The sequence below is a fragment of the Orycteropus afer genome, unplaced genomic scaffold (assembly GCF_000298275.1).
Source record: "Orycteropus afer afer isolate SDZICR_OR568_19922 unplaced genomic scaffold, OryAfe1.0 scaffold00502, whole genome shotgun sequence".
NCBI lineage: Eukaryota > Metazoa > Chordata > Mammalia > Tubulidentata > Orycteropodidae > Orycteropus > Orycteropus afer.
In genome coordinates, this window is record NW_006922089.1 from 323992 (window position 1) to 336072 (window position 12081).

At 56.1% G+C, this 12081-nt stretch overlaps 1 protein-coding gene across 1 annotated transcript in view; it reads left to right on the plus strand.

The window, feature by feature from the left end:
• The window catches only part of MAPK1 (mitogen-activated protein kinase 1), a 186111-nt gene extending 185641 nt beyond the window's left edge, over positions 1 to 470 (plus strand). The window contains exon 7 of the mRNA XM_007955451.2: positions 354 to 470. Coding sequence (XP_007953642.2) covers positions 354 to 470 — 117 coding nt within the window. The remainder of the gene's footprint in view (positions 1 to 353) is intronic.
• The last annotated feature ends 11611 nt before the right edge of the window (positions 471 to 12081 follow it).

The following is a 12081-nucleotide window of genomic DNA, read 5'->3' on the forward strand; positions in this document are numbered from 1 at the left end:
GTTTATACCACACATCGTGGGTTTGATTATGCAGATATGCCCCGCCCCTCCATATCATGCCAGTTTCTGTTGTTCCACTATTTAGCACCTTAAGACATTGGAAAACATTCCTGGGGTACAGGAGGTTCAGGAGCGTACCTGCAATGGACCCCAATCCCTTCAGCCCGTTTCGGAAGCTCTCCGGAGACCCTGGGTCCAGCAGCAGCGGGCACAGTGCTCACTGTCACCATCCTTTCCTGCGGGCCCATCCTGCTGTGTCAATTTCAGGGTATCAGTGCAGTCACTTTCCCATCAGGACCTGGCTGCCTGCCCGCCCGGCGTCTGTCTGTCAAACACTCTGTGTTCTCTTCCAGCCCATCGCTGAAGCACCGTTTAAGTTCGACATGGAATTGGATGACTTGCCTAAGGAAAAGCTTAAAGAGCTCATTTTTGAAGAGACCGCGAGATTCCAGCCAGGATACCGATCTTAAATGTTGAGGTACTTGGCACTGTTGTCATACAGGCAAGCTAACGAGGGCAAGAGGGGAGTGTAAATGAAACGATACTGACAAGCTTAGGCAGGTCTGCAGACTGTCCTCTTCAGGCCGTGGCTTTGGCCGGGACAAAACAGGCTCCGTCACCAGCAGTGGTGTGTGGCTGTCAGCTAACTCCAGTGACATGGCAACATTGACGAGACAGCTAGGAAGACACAGGGCAACTCAAGAAAGCAGGTTAGCGTGGCACGAGGTTTGTGGGAACCACTTGGAGACCTTTCTTACTGAAAATTTTGTTTTTCACTTTGTGCAACATTTTAGGTATTTTTGCTTAATGTCGTTGTTGGAGGTAAAGGGATTTTTTTCTAAGCACCGAGAATGGAACTGTTTGTCAGATTCCCTAAGTGAGGTGCATGTGTGACGGCTAGTCGGGGTGGGGCAACGCTGGTGTTGGGGTCTGGAAAAGGAAAACAAGCCAGAGTGAGGAGGAGGGTGGTGAACGCAGCCGGAGAGCTACTGGGGGGGATGAGCCATTAGAGGGGGAGGACGGGGCCCGAGGGGAGGGATGGGGGCGTGAGGGGGCCAGGGGCCCAAGGAGGGGGACAGGGGTGTCGGGGAGGGCGGGAGTGTGAGGGGCAGGGAGCCACTCAGTTGTGGCTCCGCTGATGCCATGTAAAACAGGCCAAGCTCTGCGCCTGCTCAGGATGGGGACGTGGGCAGGCACAGCTGGGCAGTGCTATCAGGAGGAGGCTGAGCCAGTACCATGGCGGAGGGTCTGACAGAAGGCTGGGCAGAAGCCACCCAGCCCAGGGCAGAAGGGGTAGTGGGAGGTTGACAATGCTGGTGGAGCGCAAAGCAAGAGTTCAAAGAAGGGACAGCTCTTGATTTGAGACCACAGATGGCGAGGGGGGAGAGGAGGGTGTGTGGGGGCACCCTGTCCAGGTGGGCGGGGATCTAGGTCAACACTGAAGCAGCTTGTGGGGAGCTACTTGGACAGACCCAGCCCAGGAACCAGCAGCTACCTCACACAGGATGCGCAGCCCGGGCTGTGCTGAGGTGGCACTGGGGCAGGAGGCAGCCGGGTGGGCCTGGGGACGTCGTTGCACTTGTAGTGACAGTTCTGCTCATTGGGACGTTGCCCTCAGCTCAGCCTGGGCTCTGTCTCCTGTCCTGTCTTTTCCTCCTTCAGGTGGGATCTGGAGGCCATGGCTCGGGCCGAGGGCAGGCCTGGTCGAGTCGGGGTCGACTGGTGTCTAGATGGTCTTCAGGGTCTCTCACAGAGCCAGGGGCCCTGCAGAGCAGGTGGGGCCAGGTGCCCTTCAGGGGCCACTGTGGCAGTTGCCTCGTCTCCGGCAGGAGGGGCGGGGGAGAGATGGTGTGAGGCAGGGTCCCTGATCACCCCACAGTGAGGGTGCTGGTCCCTGCTGGCTCCTCGGGGTGGGGGGAGTCCAGGACTTCATGCTGGCCGAGGCACACGTGTTACTGGCAGACCCCGTGCAGAGCCACACTCCTCCTGGTGGCTGTCCGCACGTGTCGCAGCAGCAGGAGCAGAGTGACACCTGCCTTTGCTTCGGGAGCCTCCGTCGGTTCATGTACCTTGACTGCTTAGGAAGCTAGCTGTGCTGCTCGCAAGGTTCCCGCTTTAAGAACAGACCAAAGGCAGAGTGGATCCAGAGAGCAGGGGGCCCGCAGACAAAGCGCCCGTCCAAGTGGCCAAGTGAAACTCCTCTGGGGTTGACCCTTCATCGACTCAGCCTTGAGCTGAGTGCACCTTGATGCCGGGAATGTGCGGACAAAGGGGCGTCGGAGTTGCTCCCGACGACACATGGGAAAACCAGCCAAGGCTGGGGGGCCCTGCGCAAAGCCCAGGTGGGCGCAGGGTGCAGCACACCCCAGGCAGGAGTGGCTGGCCCAGTGCTTTGGGGCCCACCAGGAGGTGGGTGCTGGGTGCAACAGAAGCCAGGAAAGAGGTGTCGTGGGGACCGAGGCAGAGAGCTGGCAGGACTTGGAGGGAGCAGTGGAACCTGTCTGCTGGGTCTTGAGAGAAAATGGGTATTTGCTGGCGGAGCACAGCCATGGGCACCCAGGGCTGCCTGGGTCTGAGGAAGCCTGAGAGCAGCTGGACTCTGGGACCATATCCCCATCTGAGCCTTAGTAAGAAGCCCACTCTTCTCATAGCAGATGAGATTACTCTGATGGGAGGGGGCTCTGGGAACAGGGGCACTGGATTGCAGGAGGACACAGACAACACACAAGGTGCCCCTGGGGCTCCAGGAAGCAGGGCCCCACGGGTGTCATCAGGCAGGGGTCAGGGTCTGCCCCAACCCGTCCAGGTCAGGGGCTCCAGGGTTGAGGGCCCGTGTGCAGTGGAGCTGTGTGGCCCGGCCCAGCACCTTTCTGTCAGCTCCTTGTTCCGGGCACACGCGAGGCACACGGTGCCCAGGCTGTGCTCGTATCATAGGCCGGTGTTCTTTAAATGACCCTTCTCAGCCCTCCTGCAACCAAAAGGGTCCCACACACTCCTTCCCCTCGATCCCACGGTTCATGTTTTCCTCCCCCACTTCCTCACGTAGCGTCTTCGTCCCTCTGCCCGTCGGTCGGTCGTGTTTGTCTGTGCATTTCAGGGTCAGTCGCAGCATCCAGACTGGCCTTTCTGCCATAGTCGTCTGGAACAGACGTGCATCCAGGCAGGCGAGCAGGGCGCCAGCTACTTCCTCAAACGTTTTAGCCTCTAAAGCTGGTCCCCTGCCTGTTTGTAAAAGCAGATCAAGGGAGAGGAAGTTCCAAGCATGTCAGCCGTGCCCGAGATGGTGCAGCGTCCGTGCCACAACCAGCCCAGGTCTTGACTGTCAGGTCGGTGCTGATCTCACCACACAGCCCCTGACTAGCGCCCTCTGCTGCCAGGCAAGGCTCTGGGAACTTAGCCACACCCACACCCCACACAGCGCTGTCACTGAGTCCCCGGCTACACCAAAGAGTCAAACAAACCCGCCAACAAAACGGTTGCCACCAAGTGGATGCCACCTCCCGGGGCCCCGTGTGCAGAAAGGAATGGCTGCAGAGGGTCCTCAGGGCTGTGGTGTTTCAGGAGCAGATCACCAGGCCTTTCTTCCAAGGCCCCACTGGGTGGTTACCAGCCCCTCGGTGCATGGCCCAGGGCCTCCTCTCCTGCACCACCCTGGACCCCTAAGAGATGGCAGAAACTACACGCCGCAGCGCGGGGCACTGACGTCGCAAAACCCAGGCCCGTTCTGGATGGCGTAGCTGCAGTGGGCAACACATGGAGGGAATGGTCACTCTGGCCTGTGGATCGTGGGGGGGCCCCGGGGGGGACGGGGGCAGATCCTGCCCCAGAGGGGGCCTGCGGTCACTGCTATGCATGGTGTGGCCCTGGACTCTCCAGAGGCCCGGAACGTGCTTTGCACTCAGCTGCAGGAGATGGTGTGAAGTGAGGTTGCCACGGCGCTTACTCTCCTGCCAGGAGGCTGCTGCGGCGCTGGGTGCAGGGAGTACCTCTCACCCCCACTGTCTGTCTGGTGGTGACTTTGTAGTCAGGTTCATCCCTGGGCGCGTCGTCATCTTCTCTCCGTGGTTTTATTGGCAATGAAAGTGTTTTAGGGCAGCTTGCATTTCTTGCCAGCCGGATGGAGACCATGTCCCCTCTCCTGCACATCCCACCATTGGGTCTTGGCCCCGTCTGTGTGCTCAGAATGTTGAGTGGTAGATGGACCAGAGGTTTCAGAGTGCTTAGTGGCCTGTCAGAATGTCGTTTTGCCAGTCAGCCTGTCAGGCAGCATTTCCTACCAGCACAGGTCCCCAGAGGGAGACGCTCCTCAGGGGCAGGGACTGCTCCGTCTGCCTACCCAGCCAGCCCATCTCCATCGGCTTCCTCTTTGGAACCACAGAGGGCATGCTGTAGGGGCTTTGCCTCTTCTCCAAGGGTGGGGCATAGCAGCGGTGGTCTGGCTAGATAAGCAAGCAGGTAGCCGTGCACGTGGCCCTGACACAGACACTGACTTACGAAACCGTGCACCAGTGTGTGCTATGCTCCATGGAGCCTGGTGTAGTTCCTTCATGTGCACGTTGGGACTGTAGGGTGGTGAAAGGAAGGTGTGCTGCTGGCACTGGGATGGCTCTGTGTGGCCCTGTCCCCCCACCACACACACACACACACACACACACACACACACACAGACTCGGAGCGCCAGGTGCAGGGAGTGAGCACAGGCCAGGGGCACCCTGCTGCCTACCTTGCAGGAAATTTAATGTGAGGTCGCCTGGCCCCTGGGGGATGAGGGCTGGCTCCTTCCCATGGTGCCACACTGGGGCTTCTGCCTTCCTCACGCCTGCTCTGGGCTCCTCTTCCAGCCTGGACCTTGTGTTCGTTCCACAGAGAGAACTGAGCGTCCTTAGCAGCACGCTGTCCACTGCCCATCCAGTGCGTGTCCCACCTGTCACCCAAGAGAGAAAGACAGATTGACTGACTTATTGGGGAGGGGTGCAGACAAAACATTCCTTCAGCTTTGACCACTGGAGTGACAGACGCTGTATGTGCAGAAAAGGCACTCAGGGCCCAGCTGGCCTGGCTGGCTGTGCTTGCATATATGTGTGCCAGTGTCTCCCTGCGTGTGCGTGTTTGACCCGTGTTTGTGTGGATGGACGTGTGTCACTGTCTCCATGTGTGTATGTCTCCCGTGTGTGTGTGCACGTCAGTTTCTCCCATGTGTCGTGTGTGTGCATCTATCTTCTCTGTGAGTGTGTGTGTGTCAGTGTCTCTGTCTCCCGTGTCTGCCAGTCTCCATGTATTCGTATCTGCGTGTGTGCATGTCTCTTGTGTGTTTGTGCATGTCTGCATCAGTCTCCTGTGTGTGTATGTTTGTATGTGTGTCATATGCGTGTCTGTCATTGTTCCTGGTGGGTGCTGCTGAAACAGTCCCTGAATGAGTCCGAGAGGCGGTGCCTGCGAGGTGGGGCACAGGAGTGTGCACGCTGACATCCTGGTGCGGCCCCTCGTTAACTCACCGTCCGGCTCTGTTTGTCTCACCAGGACAAGGGCTCTGAGGACTGGACGTCAGATGCCGGTGTTCTCCCCAGTTCTCACCCGGCCCTGTCTGCAGCCCGCCTCGGCTTCCCCTGACTCCCTCGAGCCGTTCGGAGGGCGGTTTCTGGGAGTTGTGGCTTCTACGCTTTCAAAGATTTCCTCAGTCCAGAGAGTCATCCCTGCCCCGCATGTCACCTCCAGTGACTGCGGCTGTCCCTACTCAGTGCGCCGACTGCTAACCGTTGCTTTCGTCACTCACCGCTTTCTGGTTTGAAAGATACAGTGGCCCCCCCTCCCCGCCCTCCTCCCTGTGCCGGCTGACCCTCCGTGTCCCCAGCAGTGGTGTCCCACTCGGCATTGGTCACTGGTGTCTCTCCACTAGGGTAGGATCCCACTAGGGCACTTTAAGGCAGTGACAGCCCCATATTTGCACTGGACTTTGGGCCACACCGTTTCCCCAGAGCAGGCACACACGTAAACACCTCTCCTCACATGGTGGGGTGGACGGCGGCAAGCAAGCGCTCCTGGCCCAGAAACCCCCAGGGGCACTTGCCAGCTCTGCTGTGTCAGTCACCAACACACCGTGTGTGTGTGTGTGTGTGGTGTGTGTAAATAAGCCACGCTACCTGCCAGCTTTCAGAAAGGCTGGCTGTTTGCCTACCCTCAAGCAAAGAAGTTCTGCAGCCGGCATCTCTGGATGCCCAGTGACCGTCTGTACCACGTACAGGGGTTGGGTGCGGGCCCGAGTATGTGCTGTGTGCAGACTCACAGGGTCACGGCATCCGGTGAGGGTGTCTGGGGAGCAGGCCGACCCGAGTGTCACGTGGCAGAGTGCCACCCCTCCCCCGCTGTGCGTGTCCCCCCAGCCCCTTCCCCACTCACCGCCTGAGGACTCAGCGGGGACCACTGCGTCTTTCAACAAGAAATCGAACGACTCTCCTCTCCAGCATGTCAGCACCTCCGGTTCACTCCCCTGCCCAGGATCTGACAGTATGTAACCAAGCCCTCTCGAGCTCACGACACGAAGCACCGTTCTGTTGTCAAGTACTCCCAGCCTTGCTGGCTCTGCTGAGCCGAGACCCTCCGACGAAGCTCGCACCCATCCCATGTGCGCTGTGCCCACTCCTCCGCCACCGGGCTGTGGAGTCGACTTGGTGTTGTGTGCCGGTGTGGCGCCTCCTCCTGACTGCCCCACTGCTCTGTGTGGTGAGAACTTTGCCTTGTTCAATACTTACTGTATCCTCGCATGACTGTTACAGCTTTCTGTGCCCGGGTGACTGTCCAAGTGCCACATGCCTATGGTTGAAATGAAAACTGTATTGTGACCTCTGAGTTGTGTCCACAGAAAATGCTCCCCAGCTGGCCACTTAGGAGAAATCGCGCTGCTCTGAGCTCTGCCCACCTCGGCGGTCCTCCCCTTCCTGTTTGGTTCTGACAGCCGTGGAGAGTGGGTTCTGGCAAGGCCGTCTGCCGACGTGAGCAGAGATGTGGTCGTAACTCATGGAAATAAATGTTCCTCTTCTGGCCTCACATTCATGTAAGATGCAGTGTTGATTTGCTCTGACTTAGTGTGTCTCGGGACAGTCAGGGGCAGCTTGGCTTTGAACAGAGATGCCCGAGGCCTGCCCACCCTGGCACAGCCCAGCCTCTGCCCTTGGGCCAACAGAGGAGTTCTGACCTGTTGTACTCAGAACCTGGGTCTGAGGCATTCTGTCCAACCCTGAAGCAGATGTCCAAGCGTCCTAGGTTGGGGTCCCTGGTTCTGTTTAAGAAGGGCTTCCCGGTGTCCCCAGGGTTCTGCCGCATCACGCAGCCCCAGTGCTGATGCCCGTGCCTCCATGGCTGAAGAAGGCCGCCTGGCTTATCCTCGGAGAGCCAAGCACAACTCACGGCCTGGCCCTGGCATACACACTTTCCTTTTCCTGTGAGGTCCCACGGCATCAACGAGAGACGGGCTGGCCTGTGGGTTGACATATTGACCAGTCAGTTTTCTTTTTAAAAGGCACTCTGGCAATTCCTTGCTCTTGTTTCTAAGTGAAATGTTAGGGTTACAGTGAAATTAATTTTACAGACTTCTAAACAGAAAGCCATTCATTGCCTTGGCTTCTGATGCTGGAGGCCATGGCCTCTTTTCCGCCCTGGCCTTGTAGTGCCATAGAGTCAGGCTGGCCTGAGAACCCAACTCTGCTAGACCCTCTGCAGCCACAAGTTGCAGGCTTTCCATGCACCATGCCAAACGTGATTGATAGGCCAGGTACTCGTGGAATGTGCTAGCTGTCCTGTGTGACAAGGGCACACGGTGACACAGAGCCACCCGCACTGTCACAGGGCTCGACCGGCTTTCACATCAGTGGCTTCTTTGGTGTCTTAAGATGTAAGCAAAAAATTCCAATTGAATCAGTGGCTTCTTTGGTGTCTAAGATGTAAGCAAAAAATTCCAATTGAAACATTCCAAGCCTTTCATCAAGTTTGGAGCAGAACATCCTGTAAGCAAGGGAGGATGCTCGCGATGCCTCTGTGCCGACCACAGGGCCTCCAGGCTGCGATGCAGAGACCGTGGCACTGGGGCAGGAGTGCATACCGCATCTGGCAGGCAGCGCGTGGGGCAGAGGGTTGCAGGCATAGGTGACGCGTGTGGCTCACTCGTCGGCAGCTGTCCTCAAGGAGCCATGAAGGCAGACTGCATCCAGACTCTTCAGGGGAGCATGTTGAATCTTTATTTGCTTATGTTCTTAACAGTTTTAAAATTGGTAAATTTTATATGATATGGTACCAGTACGTCCACACATATCTACGTACGCACCCACGTTTTCAGCCCCTCCGTGATACTTTTATATTTGTAAATCGCTGTTTCGGGGCGATCCCAAGTTTAAGGGGAATATTTTTGTAAATGCCGTGGTTTTGAAGAACCTTACCAACCCCTTTGCTTATCCATTTTCAAAGTGTGCTTTACACTCGTGCAGGTGTCAGGAACACGGCTGCCGAGACATGTGGGCAGCAGTGTGCGCCATGGCTTCGCTGCTGTGGCGCACGCCTGTGACGGGTCAGAAGAGAGGGGAGCCAGCAACGCTCAAGGGTAGCACCAGGTTTCCTTAAAGCCCGTTGCCTTTCCGTGCGAGCTGTTAATCCGTAGAGAGCCCTCAAGGAAGTTCTGGAACTGCTTTGTAACTGCTTTGTACTGTTGGTGCCTTCTTGGTCTTGTACCCCGAAACTCTGCATAGGTTATCTAGCATAATGGTAAGTTTAAAAACTGTTGGAGAAAGACGTCATTGGGAATCTGAACGTTTCTTCATCCTGTTGTTCCATTTAACGTTTCTTTGGGGTATCTGTGATCTGGTTAATCTGTATAAAAACTGTAAGTAGAAGCGTTTATATTTCATCTGAATTCTTTTGATGTTGTAAACGTACCTTTTAAAAGATGGATTATTTGAATGTTTATGGTCCCTGACTTGTAAAAAGGAAAAACTACAAAAAAAATCCTAGACTCATTAAATTGTGTCCCTTTGTGACCAGTATAACCCAGTATTGTGCATGTGTATTTCAATGGGAATTTCAGCTGTGGAAATACGAAACTGTTTAGTCTCTTATTACAGTGTGGTCAAGTAAGTGTCTCTGCCTAGGTTCTGTGTTTACAGTAGTTAGTGAGAGTCAGAAACTGCAGGGAGGCAGGTGGTGTTGCACCAGGTTTGCCAACAGAAAGGAAAGGAAGGTGGTGCTAGCTTGACCATCAACAGCCCTGGCATGAGAACAGCTGTCGTCAGGGCAGCCCTTCTTTTCCAGCAAAGAAGTCTTGAGTGTACTGAGGTCCTGGGACGTCTGCTTCTTGTCAGTACTGGACATTGATTATCCAGTAACTAGCTTATGAGACTGAAATATTCACAAGGCTCTCAGTGCGGCGTTGGAGGAAGGGGACAGGCTTTGCACCCAGAAAGCAGGTTTCAGATACGCTCCTGTGCCGCCAGCTACAGCCGGCATTGGTAGGTCAGTCGCTGCACTGCCCTTCTGTCCCTGGCTGGAAAGGGGAGCCTCTTCCCCTGGCCGTGTGTGCACTGGAGATTACACAACTCCATCCAGAAGGTTATATAGCTCTGTGTGTTTAGCATAGCAGCCAGTCTTCCTAAATGCGCTCTTCCTTCTGAACTGACAGACAGTGGGTTCAAGGGTTTGCTGCTTGGAGTAACTACTTCCTGGTATGTCTGAGAGGAGAAAGCCCATCAGAAACTTTGTTTGGAGCAAAGAGTTGATCCAGGCTGAGCTGGACGTTTTTGATGGGCATCTGAAACGTTTTTGAAGCATGAAAGCATTGTGTTGTTTGTTTTCTCATTGAGAGATTAACACTCCCCCCTTTTGGCTACATCCTCTAGAAAGCAGTGAGGGTGATCATTTCCCTTGATCCACGTAGTGATCTGACATTGCCCCACTCCAGTCATGAAGAGCTCCTTCCCTTGGTGGTGGTGCACTCACTCCTTGGCGGCTCAGGTCGCTGTGTTTAGTTGGAACTGGAGTATCCAGAGCAGGCCAGTGGGAGACATGAGGGCAGAGGGCTGTGGAGGGGGAGAGACACCCAGGGGGCGGGGCAGAGGGCCGTGGAGGGGGGACACACCCAGGCCGTGGGGCAGAGGGCTATGGAGGGGGAGAAACACCCAGGCTGCGGGGCAGAGGGCTGAATAGATGAGCATCTTTGAGAGGAAGGAACCTGTGAGTGGGGACACAAAGAATCAGGGTGATGGAGCCAGGCCCTCTGAGGCTGAGGGGCCAGGGAGGGTGTTCTGGTTGCCTAGTGCCACTCTGACAAGAATATACCACAAATGGGATGATCTTATCAAACAGGAGTTTATTCTTTTACAGTTCGGGAGGCCTTAAGTCCAAATTCAAAGTGCCAGACTCTAGGGGCTGGGTGAAAGCCCTTCGACCTTGGGCTTCAGCTCTGCCTCTTGCTCCCGGCCCACTGAAGCTACAGGCATCTCTTCATTCAAACAGCTACTAACTGCTGAGGCTGACAAGCTCAAGGTCAACAAATAAAATGGTACAGTCCTGATGTTACCAAACCACACAGCAGGCCATTAATTCAAATCCACTGAAAGTCCCAAGGTTGGCAGAGCATGGCAGCCTGCTGAACAACAAATGGCTACATGCAGGGTTCAGGTGTGCCATAGGCTACAGACCATTCCCCAAGGCTTCTGCTTGTACACGGAAAGCAAACCACATACCCAAGGCAGCTACTCGGCCGCTCCAATAGATTCCACCACGGAGTTAGTTACTAATCTCACCATGGGGAATAACTACATTCAGCTGCCCAGCCACTCAACCAGGCCCAGCCGAGTTGACACACAAACTTAACTACTGCAGAAGGGCATGGCCCATAGGACTCGGAACCTCATGAGCCTGACACCAGGGCCAGCTGAAGGAGGACAGTGCGGTTTGTAGTTCCTGTGGGAGGAGGTGATACGGGGCCATGCCTCTCTGGCACGTCTTTTTCAGACTTGGAGGGTGACGAAGAGCTGGTGTGCAGGCACCAGCCCAGCCTGAGAGCAGGGGCACCTCTGCCTTCAGGAGCCGGGTGGGTTGGCAGGGCTGGGCCCAGTAGACCTGAGCAAGAGGCAGGCTGAGAGAGACCAAGGTGCAGACTGCATGGCTCGTGCCAGGAACTGGGTGAAGGCAAGCATGTAGGGGTGTGTGTGTGGGCGTGTGCCCATGCGGACGGGTGTATATCGGGGGATAGGTCACAGTGTGGGGACCAGGTATTGCCAGGAAGGATGGTGGAAGGTGGGAAAGAGTGGCCGTTAGGTTCCGGTCAAGTCCCGCTGGTTTGGAAATGTCGTGTCTGGGCCTAGCAAGAGTTGGAGGTATGTCGTGACTGGGGGTTATGGAGGGCTTTCACCTCTGAGTGGTGTCACCCGGTGGCACTGACATGAGGGGAGGTGGCAGCACTAGTCGGCAGGGGGAACGGGAGACTGTCCCACTTGGATTGCCCACTGGAAGAATTCATCAGGGACCTCTGCTTGGCTTCACGCCATCTCACCCTTGCTCAGATCCAACAGCAATGACCAAGTCCCCTAAATGGGGCTGTATCGAACGGAGGACACGTCCCTGTCTTCCAGACAGCCCTCAACATGAGGGTCTCTGAGGGGATGGTGAGGAGGAGGTACGCCTTCCACCTTAGAGGCACCAAGGAGGCCTCTGCCAAGGAGGTCTCTGGTCCTGAGCATGTCTGCGTGGGTCCACAGGTGTGGATGGAGAAGCTGGGAAGTGACAGTGGTGGGAAAGTGTGATTGAGAAGTGGCCATTCTGTGTCGCAGGCACACTGTGCCTCTGAAGGAGTCGGGAAGATCACGGGCCCTTTTCCACTCCTTCACGTGGACTTGAAGCTCCGCCAGGACTGTGGGCGCACAGAGAGAGAGAGAGAGAGTAGGCGTGTTTTGACTTGAAGTGCATTCCATCACCAAGGCCTGGCAAAATCCTGTCTCCTCCTTCCCCATACCCCCCACTTCCTGATTGGCACTTGCCTCTCCCAAGTAAAGTGCTGGGGAATCTTGTGTACAGTGCTTGGCATTCACCAGGAGGCCC